This window comes from Trachurus japonicus, chromosome 13 (assembly GCF_045865225.1).
Source record: "Trachurus japonicus isolate A0001 chromosome 13, Traja_1.0".
Lineage (NCBI taxonomy): Eukaryota > Metazoa > Chordata > Actinopteri > Carangiformes > Carangidae > Trachurus > Trachurus japonicus.
Window position 1 is genome coordinate 24,472,068 of NC_140919.1, and position 20,131 is coordinate 24,492,198.

General features: G+C 41.6%; 1 protein-coding gene across 1 annotated transcript; it reads right to left on the bottom strand.

Annotated features, from left to right (window-relative positions):
- Positions 1–1,599: 1,599 nt before the first annotated feature.
- alkbh8 (alkB homolog 8, tRNA methyltransferase) lies at positions 1,600–15,195 on the bottom strand. The gene is made up of 12 exons (XM_085795508.1): positions 15,036–15,195; positions 14,194–14,327; positions 13,986–14,086; positions 13,677–13,808; positions 13,386–13,481; positions 12,822–12,926; positions 12,196–12,266; positions 8,641–8,747; positions 6,902–7,065; positions 5,392–5,672; positions 3,680–3,829; positions 1,600–2,461 (listed from the first exon to the last, which is right to left on the bottom strand). The coding sequence occupies exons 1-12, from the start codon at positions 15,171–15,173 to the stop codon at positions 1,754–1,756; spliced, it is 2,187 nt and encodes a 728-aa protein (XP_085651634.1). The 5' UTR covers positions 15,174–15,195; the 3' UTR covers positions 1,600–1,753.
- Between the last annotated feature and the right edge of the window lie 4,936 nt (positions 15,196–20,131).

Below are 20,131 nucleotides of genomic sequence, written 5' to 3' on the forward strand. Positions count from 1 at the left end.
TCTCACCTTAATCAATAAACTACTGTCAATAAAAGCCACCAAACCGTCTCCTGCCTCAGCACCACTATGTGTGTGTGTGTTTGTGTGTGTGCGGGTCACAGAGGATTGAGGAGCCACAGGGGTAATTTACCAGGAGTCGCTGACCCATTACCAACCTGCCACAGAGGGACCACAACAAATTACTGTGCGCCGCTCCACTGTCATCAATACTCCATTATCCCACAATTCATTCTATCTCTACAGCCATCTAGTAAAACTTGTAAATAGGATGTAGTGTAGAGAGTCTGTAGGAAAAGAGTAATCGAGTCATGGTTCAATATTATTTCATTACACAAATTAACAAGCTAGCAGTGATTCTAAATTGAAATAAAGTATCAATTACACACCAGTTGATCCAATTAACAGTTTGGTCAGTTACATTTGATCCTAATTTATAATATCAAAGAATCAATACCACCTCTACATTTTAATTTTTCAATAGATTTGTACTGATTAATGACTATATGGTTTGAGGCCACTGAGCTCACTAACAATGATGTCAGTTGAAACACTGTTTTAAAAAAAACTCACAATTCAAGGAGCTATATTACAGCTCTGGCACTAATTTTACTGTAGGTTTAACTCTTTCTACTAAACAGTCCAAACAAACGACCTTTACCACTTTGATGACCAGGACAGAGTGAAAACAAATGTTTTAAATGTGCTGCCAAATTGTCCCAATGCCAGTACAAGAGGGGACACTCCAGGTGCTCCAAAAGAGGATGTCTTTTGTCCAACATAATGAATTTGAACTCTTTGTTCATCCATGATAGTCTCTACATGTCTGGCTAAAGGTAAAGTTATCTGCTTTTGAGCTCATCTAAAATGTTAGATCTTATGCAGTTAGGCCTCATCTATTCATATGGAATAATAAACACAGTACATTTATTATATTAATCAACATACAAATACATGGTTTGGACAGTGACGCATGACCATGAGGTGCTACCTCTGTTAGGCATATTTTTTTTTCCTTCTTGAATATGAAAATCCCCACAGCCTGAAACACCATGCTCCACCTCAGCCCTTAACTTGAAAAGGTCAAGCACACACTGCAAACAGAGCTTAATTGCATCTCAGCGGATTCAGAGCAGACAGGGTAAGAAGCAAAGCTGTGAAATACATTTTTACTGGCGGTCACTGTAATGTACTACATGGACACGGGTGAATGTTGAGGGGGCCCTTTTGATGTATTATTGCGTTACACAGGCGTTGTCAGAGGATACTTAGTTCTGCAGCATCATCCCACACTAGCTCTTGAATTGCTTTAGCTACATGGATGAGATTTTCTGCCAAGAAGGCAAACTCTCACGGGCATGTCTGACATGTCTCTTCACAAACAGGACACTACTGGATTGTGCAACTGGCAGGAGATGGAAGGTATGGTTGTGTGTATTTATTATAGCTACTTTTTTTAATGCTCCTTTATAGTCTTTTAATTTAGCTTGAAGGTTGCACTGACTGGTTTGGCATTTAAATTTTGTAGTACATGTTACAATGACAATACAGATATTCTACTCTATTCTGAGGTGATAATAGTGCAATAAAGGAGTATTACGTAATGGCAGACATTTTATTAACAAATTAGATTTATTTTGCAGCACTTTCTAGTCATTTTTAGGATTTTAAGAAGAAGTCAATTTACATCAGTTGTGGTGGTTTGTCGTTTTACATCTCCAATATATTTGTTTGCAGGTCAGTCAGTTCTTGTCCCTCAGTCCTTCTGTAATATAACGCACCAGTTCCCCTGATCGTGGTAGCTGCTCCGCACTTTGACTCCAGCCACCCGACCACACATCTGCTCCAGCTCCCCCTGCTGGAACACGTGGTAATAACGGTGGAAGACAGGCGCTGGGCCACTCTCTGACTCAGACTTTACAGTAGAGCTGGACATCTTTGTAGCGCCATCGTCTGCCCCTGGTTTGGCCTCACTGGTGTCAAGACTCGAGTCATGGTTACAGTCTAATTCAGTTTTGGAACTCGCACTAGACAATGAACAAGAGTTACCCGAAGCCTTTTTGGACTTCTCTTTCCTTTTCCCACTCGCCCCTGATTCATCATCTCCTCGTCTTTTTCCCTCTTTCAGGTGCCAGGGAACCAAAAGGTCCTGGGTGTTGAAGGCTGTGCGGTTAGTGTGCACACTGAGTTTGCCCTCAGTCACATTTTGCACGCTCTCAACAGGCCTGTGGTGGTTTTCTAAATGTTCATTAGTATGAGTTCTTGGTTTGCCATTAGGCTCCTCGATGTCCTCTGACGTGCTGACGGCAGGGCTGAGGTTCTCAGGATGCTCTTTGTTCGCTTCTTTCAGGTATTTGGACCTCTGCTTGTTGTACTCTTGTTCAAAAGCCCAAACATAGATGAGTGCTCGACCTCCAGGCTTCAAGAGTCGCACCAGCTCGCTCACTGCTTCCAGCCGACGTTCCTGCAACACACACACAGCAAAACTTTCTCAAATGCGCTTATGTTTGCGCTTCTACTGTTTTCCACAAGCCTGTGACTGGAAAAATGATTCCAGTGATGCTTTATGGTTTTGTGATAAGCTTCAGCGTGGGCCTACGTCTACCTCTTCAAAGGGATAGTTCACCCAAAATTCAAATTTCACTCATTATCTACTCTCAGCCAAGATGAGATCAATACCAGCACTGATACTGACTCAGCAGACTGGATGGGTGCACCTATCCTTAGCATTCTGTAGCTGCTACAGCCTCATAACTGTTGGCAATGGATTTCAAACCTTTGCTTCTTTAGTACAAATTAAACTGTGTCTGTATTTCAAGTATTGAATAGTTGTAAAGCAATGGCTGCTTCTTCAAATTCTCAATCTTGTTTACCTAAACTCTCCAACGGGGGCATTGCATGATCGATGGTTCAATTCAGTTTTGTTCATTTTAGTCTGTATTTCCTTTGAGCAATGTTGTTGTGCAGCCGTTTGGCCCTATTCCTTAAAAAAAAAAAAAAAAAGTTAAAGGGACAGTTCACCCAAAATTCAAATTTCACCCTCATGTCAACTAGGAGCTGTGAGAATTTTCAGAGTCCTCCGTGCCTTCTCTAAGTTACGGGGGGGTCCGCGCAGCAGTATTTGTCCATATAATGGTTGTCAATGGATACCACTTTTCTTCGTCCAAAAAGACACACCAAAAAACATCCAAATACCTCCATACTGCTCGTCTGTAATGTCCCTCTTGTATTGAAGCCCCGGCGTGAGAAATTGTTCCACCGGACACAGGAAGAGCAGTGAACTGAGACACTGGGAGCTTCCGCTACAAACAAGCTTAAAATATAGACTTATTTAATTTTTTCGGAACAATTTCTCATGTCGGGGCTTCAATACAAGAGGGACATTACAGACAAGCACTATGGAGGTATTTGGCTGTTTTTTGGTGTGTCTTTTTGGATGAAGAAAAGTGGTATCCATTGACAACCATTATATGGACAAATACTGCTGTGCAGACCCCCCCGTAACTCAGAGAAGGAACGGAGGACTCTGAAAATTCTCACAGCTCTTAGTCAACATGAGCTTGAGTAGATAATGAGTGAAATTTGAATTTTGGGTGAACTATCCCTTTAAGAAAGTACAATGATTTCCATGAAGATGGAGATGTCCCCTGACATTCTTTGTTGGTGCGTGGACTGAGTGTACCTGTGTGGAAAAGTGGTGTATGACAGCTATGGATATGCAGGCATCACAGGAGGCTGTTCGCAGAGGGACACTGAGCGCATCGGAGACAAACGCCTGGAAACCTCTTTCTGCACAGATTTGGACAAGAGCACTGCTACGGTCACAGCCAACCTGTTGGGAGAAAACACGCACAAACACATAATAAAAAAAACAAACATTCACAAACAGGAACACAGGCACATAGTTTTAACATGTACGTCTGAATAAAACCACTGATAAAAGTCTTCTTAGACACACTCCTCACTCCGTATTACCAATATATTACAAAATCACACAGAGGAGCAGAAACAACCTCTAACTGTTCCTTAAGCCTGTGAGATGAAGGGAAAAAGACAGAGACAGGACGGGAAAAGAATAAAAAAGCAAGACACTAGTTCCAGAAAAACAGATACATGTGGCAATTGAAGAAATGTATAGAATAGGGAAAGTTGAAGAGGAAGAAAGCAAAAAACAGAGGGGATTAGATGGCAGTTCAATTAATTTAGTTTAAGGAGCAATTCAATCAGATTTCAGAAGTCATATGGCTCATCCCAAAAGAAACAACGGTGAAAAATATTACACACATGCACAAACACAGACAGGCTAAATGTGTTCCTGACATGCAAACACAGACAAAAAAAAAAGGTGCAGAGGGAATTAAATGAATTGAATATAAATAATAAAAGACAGATAGAAAAAACCCAGAAGACTCGACTCTGAAAGTTTATGTGCGACCTGATCATAGTGTTCTCTGTAATGATTTATCACGGTTACAGCCTGAGTCAGGATAAGCTGCTTACACGCACCTCCAAATCCCAAACATGAATATCCCAGTGTGCATACATAAAAAGAAAATTTAGGATATTACCATGGAAACTGAGCTAAAGCAAACAAGCACACCCAGCAGAAATAAGAGTGAGAGGAGCACAGGCCACAGCAACAAGGATTATCACTCATGGGCGTATTATTTAGCTCATTAAAATGTTAAGACAACTTTGCTTTGTCTTTTTCGCTGCAAACTGGCTACAGTACGTAGTGATTATAGATATTTCCCTCCACGTAAACAACATGACTTGCTCCACAGCAGCCCCATACTTTGAGGTAAATAAGTAAACAGCAGCGTAATGATCCAAACCTTGTCCCTCATTTCATTTCACTCTGGGGCGAACAGAGGTCTGGGCTTATGCAACATTCATAACAGGGCACAGAGGACTTGACACAGCTACACACTTTTCATTTTACATTTCAGAGAGTGCTGAAGACCGGAGGCTGTGACCTTTGCTGTGTTTCAAGCAATTCAAGCAGGTAACTAGCTCCAAAAACCATGAAATGTTATTTCTTTTCTTTTTTCCTTTACATTTTTTTGCCCTTTGTATCCATCCAGACTAGCTGTTTTCCCGCTCCAGAAAAAGTAACGTTATGAGGCTCATTCCCATCAAACTGGTCTAAATTGTCTCCAGTAGCAGCAGAGTTATTCAACCTCGGAGGATTTGTTGTTTGCCGTCTTTGCTACAACTGATTTCCTGGCTGTGTAGGTGACAACTGAGCCGCTGTTGAAAATGTGTGGTATTGCACAGCAAGTGACGATCTAAGACATAGTGGCAATAAAAATGTAATGAAAAAGGAAATCTCCCTACAGGGAATGCTAAAGTATTGCAGAATTACAAACATTAATATAACATAGTGATACTCACTGCCACCACCTCTGGGTTGACACCCAGGTATTTCCCATTTCCACAGCCCACGTCAGCCAGCACGCTGCCGGCACGGAGCGACGCCAGGAACTGGCAGACGCGAGGCCAGGGCGTGTGGCGAGTGCTGCTGAAGTGGGAGGCGATGGCGTCGTACACCCGGTGCACGTATTCCTCCTCCAGACGGGCTGCATCGGCATGGCAACAGGGAATCGAGGGGGCAGATGGTTGGGCGGGCAACGGTGCTGAGGCAGCTCCCTGACTGTCACAGGTAGAGGGAAAGACTGGGGGAAGGATGGGGGGGGGGATAAAATCAGGACAGCTTTTATTACCATGTAGGTTAACACTAAAAAAGAATTAAATTGGAGCGAAGAAAAAAATTTATTATAGTATTTAGATGGTTATAATTTGGTTACGGCTACTTCACTTTGACCAGTGGATAGTTTCTTGGAAATTGTATTGCTTTTTTTCCTGGAATTGTTAACTATGACCAAATCAAAGACTCCAATAATTTTTCATTTCTTTGTTTAAAGCAGAAGTAAGCGATCCAGTGGTTTTGGCTAACTTCCTGTCAGCCGATGGAGTTAGCAGTCCCCGCCCTCGTCCCTACGTCACCACATTCACGCGCATCCCTTGGCTGCACACACAGAGAGGACCGCCCCTTTATGCCGTTCTCTCTCCTCATTGGATAAAGGTTGTAGGATACAAGGAAAGTTTTCTCCTCGGCTTACAGCAGAGCAGAGTGACTGACAGACCCGTGTTTTGGACCAAACACTCTATATAAGTGATTGCCGTCGGAAGATATAACTATTTAAGACTTATATTAACACAAATATTCCGCTTACTTCTGCTTTAATGCTGTAAAAGAATTGCATTAAAATACAATACCAACACTGTGTCTGAGTTGGAAAGGAGTTGCAGATGCATGTTTGTAGTCTGACAGGGCCCTTTGGGTGCATCGTACTTAAGTCAAGATGTAAATGGAAAGAAGTGTATAAACTCATAGTCAAAAAATGTTCAAAACAAGGAGCACTTCATGGACTCTTTTCCCAAAACTAGAGGTGCTCCTTGGAGAGGGATCCAGGGGATGTGAAAAGCAAAGAAAAACTCCAAGGCACTCTCTTGAGTAAATGAAATGCCTTTAATTAATCTGGAATTGTCACAATGACATGTTTAAAATGACTACGACGCGTTTTGGCGTCAAGCGTTCATCAGGGAATCAAACTGTTTGACTCCCTGATGAAGGCTTGATGCCGAAACGTGTCGTAGTCATTATAACCTCATAGTGTTGGCATAGGCTCCTGTGTAGCTCGCTGGGGATCTGATGTCACTAACAATGCAACATGTCACAGGTTTGATATCGATTGGGACCACTGCAAAACTGTTTGCCGTGCATTCCTCGAGTAACGGCTGGCAGTGCAGGAGTATTATATACTATATATATATATATATATATATATATATATATATATAACACACGGTGCAATTTATCTTGTAGTTGCAAAATTCTCACCACAGTGACAGGGTTCGTGTCTGATCTTGCGGAAAGTAAAAGAGGTGCGGGTGCCCCTCTTGCTCAGGGTGAGATTTGTATTGGTGCCGAGGTCAGAAGTTGTATGAGCAGGAGAGGATTGTGGGTCGCAGGCCGGCACCATGTCAAACTTCCGAGGAGTAATCCTGAGAGGAGACAGAGAAGTGGTCGACGATCAAGACACCAAACTGATGACAACTTACGTGAATAGAGAACAGAAACAGAGGAACGCCGCACACTCAGCTCCAGTTGCAGAGAGTTTTATTAGACTTTATCTTCAATGGCTTTGTCAGTCTCATTGAGATCCTGTTTTAGCTGGTCAATAGTAAGAGTCATTAAAGGGATAGTTCACCCTAGAATGATATTTCGCTCATTATCTACTCACCCTCATGTTGACTAAGGGCTGGAAGAAGTCTCAGAGTCCACCGTCCCTTCTCTGAGTTACAGGGGGTCTTGGCGTAGCAGTGCATGTCCATATAACGGTTGCAAAGGGACACCAGAGCTCTTCGTAAAAAAACACACACAAAAAAACATCCAAATACCTCCATGATGCTCGTATGTAATGTCCGTCTTGTGCTGAAGCCCCAAATTGTCCCGAAAAAAATTAAATAAGTCTATATTTTAAGCTTGTTTGTAGCGGAAGCTTCTCGAAGCTCCTCTTCCTGGTCCGTCCAAATCTCGCGTGATTCGCAGTAACCGCACTGACGCCGGCGCAAATCACGCGAGATTTGGACGGACCAGGAAGAGGAGCTTCGAGAAGCTTCCGCTACAAACAAGCTTAAAATATAGACTTATTTAATTTTTTTCGGGACAATTACGCAATTTGGGGCTTCAGCACAAGACGGACATTACATACGAGCATCATGGAGGTATTTGGATGTTTTTTTGTGTGTGTTTTTTTACGAAGAGCTCTGGTGTCCCTTTGCAACCGTTATATGGACATGCACTGCTACGCCAAGACCCCCTGTAACTCAGAGAAGGGACGGTGGACTCTGAGACTTCTTCCAGCCCTTAGTCAACATGAGGGTGAGTAGATAATGAGCGAAATATCATTCTAGGGTGAACTATCCCTTTAAGTCAAAAGAGCATTTATTTAAGATGGCACACCAGCGATCGCAGAAATCTGTGGTTCTATTCCCCAACATTGGTTCGTTTGGATAGATTATTCAGTTCCGCTGGAGTGTTGAAGTTATAATCTATCCAAACGAAGAACAAGAACATTCCTACACATGGTAACGCTCTGTGATTATGTGCGTCAGGGTATCATCCCACGTGGACTGAGATGGCAGAAGTAACCAATGTTGGGGAATAGAACCACAGATTTCTGCGATCGCTGGTGTGCCATCTTAAATAAATGCTCCTTTGACTTAATGACTCTTACTATTGACCAGCTAAAACAGGATCTCAATGACATTGACAAAGCCATCGAAGATAAAGTCTAATAAAACTCTCTGCAACTGGAGCTGAGTGTGCGGCGTTCCTCTGTTTCTGTCTTCAGTTTTGTCCATCGCCAGCACCTCCACAACCTACGGTGTGCGTTGCTTCTCATCGAAACTTACGCGAATAGAACAGCAACAGATGTGAATAAGACCCAGCCCTGAACCTGTCATTGCTTTTATCCTCATGTAAAGGGATTAAAATGAGGCTGTGCTGTACCACATAAAGCCCACATCTACCGCTGTGGAACAAAGGGAGAAAGGAACTGTCACGGTCCAGCTCACCCATGGGTCCAGAGGTATCTGCTCTCGCCCTTCATCACCAGGAGGCTGCGTCCTGGCAACACCACGGGAACAAGACGACCATCGGGGTGACGGAACTCCATCACTGTCTGGATTTAATCACAAAAAGCATAAATGAACACGCATTTAAAAGATTTCCAGGCCATTCATACAAGCTCTCTCTCACCCACAGCAACAGGATACAAGCATCTATTTAAAACACAGTGGAAACCACAAGGAGGCAAAGGACTGACAGTCATTTGTTTCACACAGCAGTGGGACTGTGCATGTTATCATGGATGCATCGATCGTGATCTCAGTGCAGGATCCCGACATGATACACCTCACTGAGCAGAACTCCTCTGAGTCAGTTTTATAAGGTAACACGAGGTCAACTGCTGACTGCTGTAACCAAATTAATGTGCAAGCCCAGAATCTTATAATGAGGTAGACAAGAAAGTGCGGACTGGTCCCATCTCAGCCAAGATGAGATCAATACCAGCACTGATACTGACTCAGCAGACTGGATGGGTGCACCTATCCTTAGCATTCTGTAGCTGCTACAGCCTCATAACTGTTGGCAATGGATTTCAAACCTTTGCTTCTTTAGTACAAATTTAACTGTGTCTGTATTTCAAGTATTGAATAGTTGTAAAGCAATGGCTGCTTCTTCAAATTCTCAATCTTGTTTACCTAAACTCTCCAACGGGGGCATTGCATGATCGATGGTTCAATTCAGTTTTGTTCATTTTAGTCTGTATTTCCTTTGAGCAATGTTGTTGTGCAGCCGTTTGGCCCTATTCCTAAAATTAAAAAAGTTAAAGGGATAGTTCACCCAAAATTAAAATTTCACTCATTATCTACTCACCCTCATGTCGACTAAGAGCTGTGAGAATTTTCAGAGTCCTCCGTTCCTTACGGGGGGGGCAGCGCAGCAGTATTTGTCCATATAATGGTTGTGAATGGATACCACTTTTCTTCGTCCAAAAAGACACACCAAAAAACATCCAAATACCTCCATACTGCTCGTCTGTAATGTCCCTCTTGTATTGAAGCCCCAACATGAGAAATTGTTCCGCCGGTCAGTGCAAATCACGCGAGATTTTGGTGTGTCTTTTTGGACGAAGAAATGTGGTATCCATTCACAACCATTATATGGACAAATGGACATTATATGGACCTCTCTGTAACTCAGAGAAGGCACGGAAGACTCTGAAAATTCTCACAGCTCTTGGTCAACATGAGGGTGAGTAGATAATGAATGAAATTTGAATTTTTGGTGAACTATCCCTTTAAAATGGTTTGCTTCTCAACATCAGATCACTGTAGGAAAAAAAAAATCAACTAAGCATCCAATGATTTCAAATAATCCAGTGATTATGAGTTAGAGATATTTTGAGTATTCAAAAATATTAATAAAAAATCAGTGACCACTACATGACTATAGGCCTTTAATACAACAAATTAATGAAATACAAAAAAAAAAAAAAAAATTTGCAAATTTAGAACCTTTTCTTTTCTTTAACAAAACAGCTGAGCCGAGTGATGTCACCCAGAGTAAACCCTCTACTTGCTCTCTCACTAACAACCAGCAGAGTCATCTCAACGTTTGATCCTAATGTTTCCTTACAATGCATAACAGCATGAGCTCTGCTGGGAAATTACATCTACACAATTTCAAATTGCCTCTCTCCAACTTCTGACAGCAGGAAAATTGGATTTTGTGAAGTAGAGGTGCATGCATGTGTGTGTTTGTGTGTGTGAGTAAGGTCGCAAGAGACAGATATGTGTTTATGTATTATTGTGAGAGAACCAGCCACAGGCAACACCAGCAAATGATCAGATATTCCCTCAAACCCCAACTGAAATATCTCTCTCTGTCTCTCTCTCACACATACACACACTTTGCTGTTCTGAGGAGTATTAGCCAATCAATAAAACCAGTGGAAAGTGACTAAATCAATGGTGATGCTGGCAGCTGCACTTTACCATAAAACTATCCATCAAACTCACACATACACACGCACAGTATAGACATCCAATTAATCAATCTGTGTTTGAAATGCAAACATGAACAGGCTCAACAACCCTGTTAAGTGCAGTTATACGTTTCATATAACAGAGGAAAACCAGTTTGCAGTTTAAATCAGGTGAATCAAACCACAGTAGGACTGACTGAATTTTTCTTTTTAAATGCACTGCATGACTCAAAATCTCAGCCCAGTACAGTGGGTTACTCATGTGTATAAACAGTTATCCATTCTTGTATTGTATTGCATTGTATTCTTGTATTCATTATATAAAGACTTGCTCCTTTTTGTATTTTCCACAAAAAAAAAAAGTTTAAACAAATCATTTATCATATTTTCATCACAATAAGGGAATATCGCTTAATTATCTAATTTCACTGTAGTGCACTTGTTGTGAAAGTCTTTCTTCGCAATATCATTCATGTTTTTCCCTCTGCACCAAATACCACTTGGCGTGCATAAAAACTGCACTTAAAGCCCCGGTATGTAGGAATTCCCCCATCTAGCGGTGCGGTTGCATATCAGAACATATTCTTGATGTTGCATTCATGTGAAGTCGGGCAGAAGTCAGACAGACAACAGACGCTGCATGTAACAGGATAAACAAGCTTCTATGTAAACAAGTGGTCCGCCAGCACGAGGCAAAAACAATACAGGCGTGACAATATGTTGTCATGGTGATGTCGTATTGTTTACCTGACCCACGTTTTACCGTCTTTCTCTCGTTGAGTAAAATGACATCCGGTTGGTTTGCCGACGGCCGTCTGCCTGACTGCACCTGAATGCAACATCAGTGCCTCCGTCCTTCCTCACACTACACAGTGGTGACAGTTTTAACAGGCGCTACCTGGAAAGCTCCGGTGAGTTTCCGTGGTTACCTACGGTCACGCTGCCACTGAACTTAAAAAATGGCGATGCAACATGGCAGCCTCGGTTCGGTGCGCCCCCCCTTGTATATTTGTAACGACTTGTAACAACTCATTCTAAGGTACGAGAAAGCTTTCATTTGTATGCGAGTGTGATTTGACTTTATGGAAATACGAATTTATGAAAGCAATATTTGAATTTTGCTAATAAAAAGCCAAATAAGTTACATACTGGGGCTTTAAGTTCTAGGAGAAAGAATAAAGTCCACTCTCTCACACACAGTCTGTCAACCTGATTCTGTGGCACATGACTGCCAATAGAGCCCCTGGATTTCAGAAGAGCAGGGACAGATGGGTAATCATCTCCAGCATCCACCCTGCAGACACTGAACAAGAGTCCTGGCACCAGGTCACATCATCCAGAGACCGACACTATTCAAGTGTGTTAGAGAGAAGTAATGTAGCAAGCAAGGTTGCAAAATGTCAAAAAATGAAAACTTTTTTTTAGATTAACATTCTTTAGCTTTAAATTGGTTCATTTCAACTAAACAGTGAGCATCCCTGATTGATATTGGCTACACAAGCTAATTGATGAAGTGTACAGTAGGTCTGTGCAGCAGCTCATGCTGCTTAAATCATTAACTGATGGACTGAGTTCTGACCTTTGCCCCCAGGCTCAGTGATAGGATGGTATCCTCAAAGGCTGAGTGTGTGTCCACATGAGGAGGAATACCTGAAACATTGCAATCACACACGTAGAATAAAAATCAGTGGAGAACGGCTCGTCAGGTTTCTTTGAAAGTGTTTCAAGTGAAGTGTTTTTGGCTGACGTCTCTAGGAACCTTTCATGATGAATGAAACTCAACTTAAGTTCAACAAGTTAAATCAAGAGTTCAAGACTCCTTCCTTCCAAAGCTTTATCCAACTCACTGCTATAATTCTTTTAACAAACTACAAAAAAAGAAAAGGGAGGGTTAAAATCATCAAGTGCATGTTGCAAAGGTGTCTGCTGCCTCCTTGTGGTAGAAATCCAAACTGTTTTAGTGATCACAGTTTAATAAGGGTCTGAAAGATTATTATATTTTTAATGTCACTCATATCTGAAATAAATCAGATGTCATACTGTCAATATATAATTTGGTATGTTTTAATTATTCAAGGGTATAAGTAATCACATTTCAATGTGACATTGCATCATCTTTTGTGTTTCGACTAGCTGTCATTTTCCCCACATGTGGTCAGTCATTTTCACATAACATAATTTTAAAACATGAGTGGATTAATTTACCCTGTCCAGATTCATACTGGTTGACAGTCAGTTGGTCAGGCAGGATGTCAATGTGTCCGCTTCTCAGACAGCGCTGCAGAACGGGCAGACACTCATCAGGTAGACCTGGACATGGACACACACCAACACACAACCAAAACACAAACAAAGTCTTCTGTTATTTCATCCTAATTTTCTTCTGTCGCATTTTCTCTCTTATTAAAGAGGCAATATTGGTGTGGTATCTAATGACATGTCTACGTAGAAAATATAAACGCAAAACTATTTTACCAGTGGACAGCAATGAATATTGATAGATGATGATGATGATGATGATCATTGGCTGCAGGGTAGGATTTCAAATTGTATTATATGTAATAACAAATGCTGTCACTAGCACCATAAAACAACTAAGTTGAAGGCGGCAGAGCAAAGCATGAAATGTTTCTAAATCTCTGCATTGCAATTAGTGAGTAAAATTTCATTTGTGACAGAAGTGATAGAAACAACAGCCAAATATATCATTTCTATCATTAAAACCCAGAGCGAAAGGAAAAAAAATTGATTAAACAAGAATAAGATTACCTGCAGGTAATGGCTTGTCCTTATCCACATTGTTGTTGTCGTAGCGGAATTCAAAGCCATAATGTTTCACTCTTCTGTGCTTTAGAGCTTTTTGAGCTGAAGTGTAAAGGAATTAAGTACGCAAAGCAGTTAATACAAATAATTTTGTACATTGATGCAAACTTAAGGATGATAATTAAACACTCATTCAGTCTGATTTTGACTGAAACAACAACTAACATTCAAGTTTCTAGGACAACAGTAATAAAAAGTTACACAGAATTTAATGAAACACATGTCACATGCCCTCACCAGTGACATCATCATTAGTGGACGACCAGTCTATAGCAGCAAACAACAGAGCTTCTTCCTCTGGAGATACAACATTTTCCACCAAGACTAATCCTTCTGGCAGTGGAACAGACTTCTCCTCCTCACAGGTGACTGTACACAACACATACACAACACATACAGTAAGTATCAGACAACAATACGTTTCTTATAGGACTCAAACAGCTGTTGATCAGATCTGACTTTCTCCTAGAATGTGAATTTATTAGTAATGTGTGATTCAAGTACCAGAATGGTGTGTGTGTGTGTTTCAGTGTTTCTGATAAGCACCTGAGTTAACATAACTGAGGTAGAGTGTCACACCGTCCTCCCCACATTGCAGCTTTTCTCCATTTAGGTGGATGAGGGCTCTCTGAGCGATCTCCTCGGATCTGTAAACAGAATGACAACAGAACAAATGCAAGTTTTTAAGTACAAGATGATCAGTGAAAACGGCCCTGACAGCTCAAGTGAAGCGTGGTTCTTGCATCAACTCTACCTGTATGTGACAAAAGCATAAGGCTTGTGAGGGGGCATTAACAGGGTCTCCACCTCCCCCATCTCCTTCAGCACTGCAGAAAGCTCCTCCCGACTCACGCCGTTGCCCAAGCCACCGTTAGCCACCACCAAACTCTGCAGAAGAGAAGGGTTGACAGGAGAGAAATGTATGATTTTAAGAAACATTCATTCTCTTTGAGGAAAAAATAACAACTGCAAAACACAAACTGTTTGTAAAAATGGGCTTCACAAATAAAATAGCCTTGCCCTTGCCTTAATATCTTGGTTGCCCCTATATTTATAAATGTCTATATTTATATATTCTTTTTATCAGTCCACCATAGTGTGCATGACATGTCTGAGTGTGTTTGTATGTGCTGCTGCTGTAACTCGTGAATTTCCCCGTCGTGGGATGAATAAAGGCATACTTTACTTTACTTTACTTTAACAAACAGAGTCTTCTCCATAGCTGTCCCCTTCCTCTGAAACTCACTCCCCATATTCCATGATCAAAACCCACCTTATAAAATTAGCTTTTTAGAGTTCCATTTATTTGATTTTTGATTTTTCTCTATTTAATCATTTAGATCAATGTAAAGTTTCTCTGACCATTCGTAAAAGAGCAGGCTACACACCTACTGTATATTTTCCCTTATGTCTGAAATCAGCAGATACAAGCTAATGTTGAAGCAATGTTTGGTAATGATAACCACCTCCGAGTTGTAATTTTACTGCGTCTAAAACGTGTGTATTCTGAGAAGTAGACGAAGGTACATGAAGCTAACTCTCTCCCCTCCCTGACAGCTGACTTACTTCCTGTTTACAACGTGTGTTTAGCTGTACCTTGGTCGGCTGCGAGGCCGTGCTGATGCCTTCATGCTTCAGTAAAGTGTGACTCGCTTTTAGTTGTTTTCGGAGAACTTTCTTCTCCTCTTTGCTCCTTCTGACGGCCTTCACGTTGTTTTCCACACTAGACTCCATGTTCTGTCGTTTTATATCGTCCGGGTGCAACAAAAACGCTGAGGACTGAGAGTTCCGGCCCCGCTTTCCTTATGGTTTAGCCTTTTTACAGTCTATGGGTTTAGCCTTACAGTCTATGGGTTTAGCCAACAGCTCTCTGGTTAGAGTAGCTACATTATACATACAATTAGGATATAATTAGAATGTTTTATATCATGTATAATATTTTAAATGTTTCTAATGAGAAAACTATAATTGTTCCTCCATGAGAAATGATTATTAGGATCTCCTGTGAAATTCAGTAAGGTAAAAAAAAAAGTATAGTCTGTATGGACATGCACAAGACTACTGGATAACAAGTCGCTATATCAGAATGGCAGCAGGAAAAGCTTTTATGCAAGAAACTACACTAAACGCAGCTCACTGACTGAAACATGTGCAACAGAGTAGTTTTTATTTAATGTGAATATGGAGTGCTTGCAAGATAGTGTTTTCTTCTGTTATAGGCTCCATGTTTTACCTGTGTTTTTTTTTGTACTTTCTTTTTCTTTTTTAAGTAGGCTATATTTTTGGGGCTTTTAATGTCTTTAATTTATAGCAAAGTCGAGAGAGAGAGACAGGAAATGGGGAGGCAGAGAGGGGGAATGACATGCAGGAAGGGAAGGGCTGCCCGATGCTGGATTTGAACCGGGTCCGCGTCCGCCTGCAGTGAGGACTGTAGTCTCAACTAGAGCACTCCAGTCTCAACATGGGACGGCTACTGCAGGTGAGCTAAATGCCGCTCTTTTTAATGGCAACTAAGGAGGATTGAACCTCTCAAATTCTTTTCTATTCACATTATGTGACACATACTGTACATGAATCACATGAATAAAATAATAAAGTAAAAAGGTAATCAGGCCTGCCTTACTGAAATAACAAATAAATAAAACACCTTAAAAGAAAATGCATTTTCAGGCAACATACTGAAGCCTATGGTTACACTTCACCTTCACCATGCCTAACTAAATAGGATTCACCTTTCTCAGGGCAGGTGTTTTGACTGGTAGTAGTTGGAAAAGCACATGTGCAACTAACAACATTAAAAATGGATATGTTCCAGCCCTTTGTCCTGTGCAGTGCAGCAGTTATGTATTTGACAGTGTAAAATATTCAGTGTGAACCAGGTCTGTTGACGCTGCTTTTCCCTCTGGCCTTGTGAATACAGAGGAATAAATCTTTGTCACTCCACAGTCTGCCTCCAGTCAGTGGCATGGCTAACTCTATCCTGCAAAGCTGGGACCTATTGTTCTGGTATATCACTGTTGCTCCTTTTTTTTTTAAGGGCTTCCCCTCTCCTCTGTTCTCATGTTCCAGCCTTACTGACGACTGGTGTTTTGCCTTGTGGCTCCATTATATAGGCCCTAAACCCTGGTGGTAGATCCATGCTACATGCCTCCCTAATCTCCCAACAACAGACAGATAAAAATGCTCCACGGATCATACTTTAGGCTGTGCTAACCTGATGCTATGGGATGAAATTTAAGTCTGTTTTTGAATCTGTGTTTGAAATGCAAGCCCTAAGCATGAACAATTGTCATTACAGTGGGCTATTTGTCTTATTTCTTATACATTCTGTTCAACAAAAAACAAAACAGATCAGCTGCAGATTGCATGCAAGCACACGGATGCATTCATGGCCCGAGTACTAGATTATAATTGATAAATGATGTGTATTGTGCTGGTGCAGTGCCTGCTCTGGTCGCTCTCCGGTTTGTCTGCTCCCTTCCTCAAAGGAGCCAATTAACTCAGATCCTGTGTATATGAATTCCTCTACAGCCAGATTAATGACTCTACAGCCCCTCTGGGTACGAGCATGTGTTCCAGTCTTTGCATGTGTTTGTGAGGATGAAACATTCGTGCATTTGGATCAGTGTGTGCCTGTGCGTGCGTGCATTTATACACGGCCCTGTTGTGTAATGAAAGCCCTCACCTGTCCCCAGCCATCTCTGCTGCTGGCCAGTGGGAACCCTTCGTTGTCCTAACAGCACACTCAGTTTCATCTACAAAACAACAGCTGGTCGCACACGGCTGCCCTCCCTGACATGAAAAACTAACATCATGCTCCATCTTGTTTTTAAATACAGTCTAATTAAACCTTCGCTTGTTTTTGTACATTTGGGTAACAGACCAGCATGCCAGTAAGGTTCATTTGGAGCAGGGTTCACATGCTGCTTTCCAAATATTTCCTGCTATTGTATTTCTCAGTATATGGGGCAGTTAACTGTTCTTCAGTAGCTATGTTCAAAATGTTGATGTGAGAAAAGATGAGGTTTAAGGTTAATCTTTGACCATGGATGCAGATGAGCAATCTATGTCAACACAAAGTCGATTTAGTGCCAGATAAGTGTCATATCTCCTAATCGAGATCATGTGGCAAGATCAACAGCTGTACCTTGTTGTAAGATTTGTTACTCAAGTGCTGTTTCCGAGGTGAAAGTCAAAGTTCATCTTATGTGTACTTTTATATAACAGTCCAATCTAAAGTTCGTCAACCACTCATGGGCACATGAAGGATGATTACAAATGACTGAATTAGTGTTGTACCAAGTGGAAATGTCACTTGAAGGCTATGAACAGGAGATTAGGAAGATATTTCCCTTGCCAGTGCTCAAGGACAGCTTCACCTCACACCTCAGCCATGCTCTGAAAAAGCAGCGTAATGGTGAGAACTTGAGTGGAGCCACTTGTGTACCCTGCGGCATGCCATCACCCTTTGAAATGCAGGGCCAGTAGCCAGAAGCCAAACTCCTGTTGCTGGCATCTTTGTATTCTAATTGCTGGAGACTCCAGGGCAGAGATGAACGGATAAAGAAACTAGATCCTGCTTTTTAAAATAGTGGTCTTGATCTCGATACTGCTCTTTGGGAAATACGTGCAATTAGATATCTGTCTGCTCTTGGAGAAAGATGAGGTGATGAAACAAAGCAGAAATCTATCAATATTTCCATGGAGATGATAAAACAGTAGTTAGCCTACTACTTGATAAATCAAATACCTGAAGTTTGATAAAGGTCTGACAGTCACATGCATGTATACACCAGATCAGCGTCAGGCAGACCTTTCCTGCATGTCATTCCCCCTCTCTCTGCCTCCCCCTTTCCTGTCTATCTCACTGTGTGCTGTCAAATAAAGACAAAAACGCAAAAAAATATACTTAAAAAAAAAAAAAAGTTACTGAATCGATTTCAAGTCACTGAATCGTATCTGTTCAGATTGTCCTTGAATCGTATCAGCAACCACAAATCGTGATTTGAATCGAATCATTGTTAAAACGAATCGTTACACCTCAAGTATTAATAGATGGCCAACAAAACAAAGTTACTTGTAAAAGTCTTTGGCAACATCTCCGAGGTTTACATACTGTAGCCTATATCAACTAATATTTACAGAGCTGAGTATTGTATTTGGTGATGTGGGTGTCATCTTTCTCTTGGCTGATATGAATTCCTCTTCCCCAATCACTGCTGCTTGTGAAAAAGGTTTTGGCAAAGCTGTGGGCTAAACCATTTTTTAGTGCCAGCTTTTTGTAGACTAACATGCAGACTAAAGCTTTGGAAAATTGGTGTTTATTGCAGCATGTTTGCTGCAGGAAATCTAGTTTGATATATTTTGTGCTTTTCTAATTTTCCCTCAGAGAGAAGAACTTGTCTAAGTCCCTTTAAACTCAGGGTGTAAAATATTGCTGTTATAATGATGACTAGGCCCCAAACACCAGATTTACACACCTATTTAACTGTTTTGAGCTTCTTCTCTCTTCTTTTTTTTTTTTTTTTGCTGTGAGAGCGTTTTATTTCTGCAGTATAAACATGAGAGGTGGCACAGAGAAATGTTTTCCTCTTGACACAGCCTGGCAAGCCTCTGCTTTATGTAATCTTAAGATACCTCTTGGATCGAGCCAAATGTTCCAATTTAAGACTCACTGTCTATTTAAATAATTGTATTCACCCTTGAATACCCCATGTGTTTTTGATGAGTGTGCATTAACCACTTAATTCGATGAATCCATGTGTAGCCGATGTCATATCTGGCCCTCTACGTTGTGTTTCTCACGGCCTGCCCTAGGTGGGGTTCGATCCCACGACCTCCCGCACCGGAGGTGACGATGCTAACCTTTTCACCAAGAGGTTGACAACCACTTGGTGGGTTGGTTAGCACGTCTTTTATGGGTGGAGTGAGTGCACATCCGCTACACATGCATGTTGTCAATATGCTTTTGTATCATTGACAAGCATGAAACTGTCACCAAACGTTCACTCAGTAATGAACAGTATGCACGTACACATGTATGTACAGAGAGAGAGAGAGAGAGAGAGAGAGACACACACACACAGAGAAAAAGAGAGAGAGAGAGACACACACAGAGAGAGGGAGAATGTGAGGAATGGTGTCTCTGAGGCCTTGTTGACACCTCCTCTGTCTCTCCACTGATTTAAACCCTGCCAGCACTTTTCTATCCTGAACACACACGCACACAGCTGTCTGAGTGGGCCATGGTCCACCCCAGACATAGATGCCTAGCTACACACCTCACCCTGCTTTATCCAATCACCCCAGCACTGGAGCTCTGTGACAATGGGTATCCCTGGGTGAAATAACTTTTGGTGCGACAGAGGCAGAGCAGCAGGGTGATACAATGGCAGCCTCTTTGGTCTGTTAACTCCTCTGGGAATGACCTTGGAATCTGGTGATGGAAAGGTTCAAGGTTGCAGTGGCCCTCAGTCTGTAGGAAGGTGTGTGTCAAGGGGGTTTAACACTGGTTCAGAGATAACACTGTTCTAAGCAGCTGTCAAGAGAGAGATGAGCTGAAAGGAACACTGTCAACCCCTTTTCTTAGCAACAGTAGAACACAGAGGAAAACGTTGGTAAAGATAGAAAACCAGTCCACATAGGGATTATAAAATTATAAATGATATAGTAGTCAAATGAGGCAAGGCAAG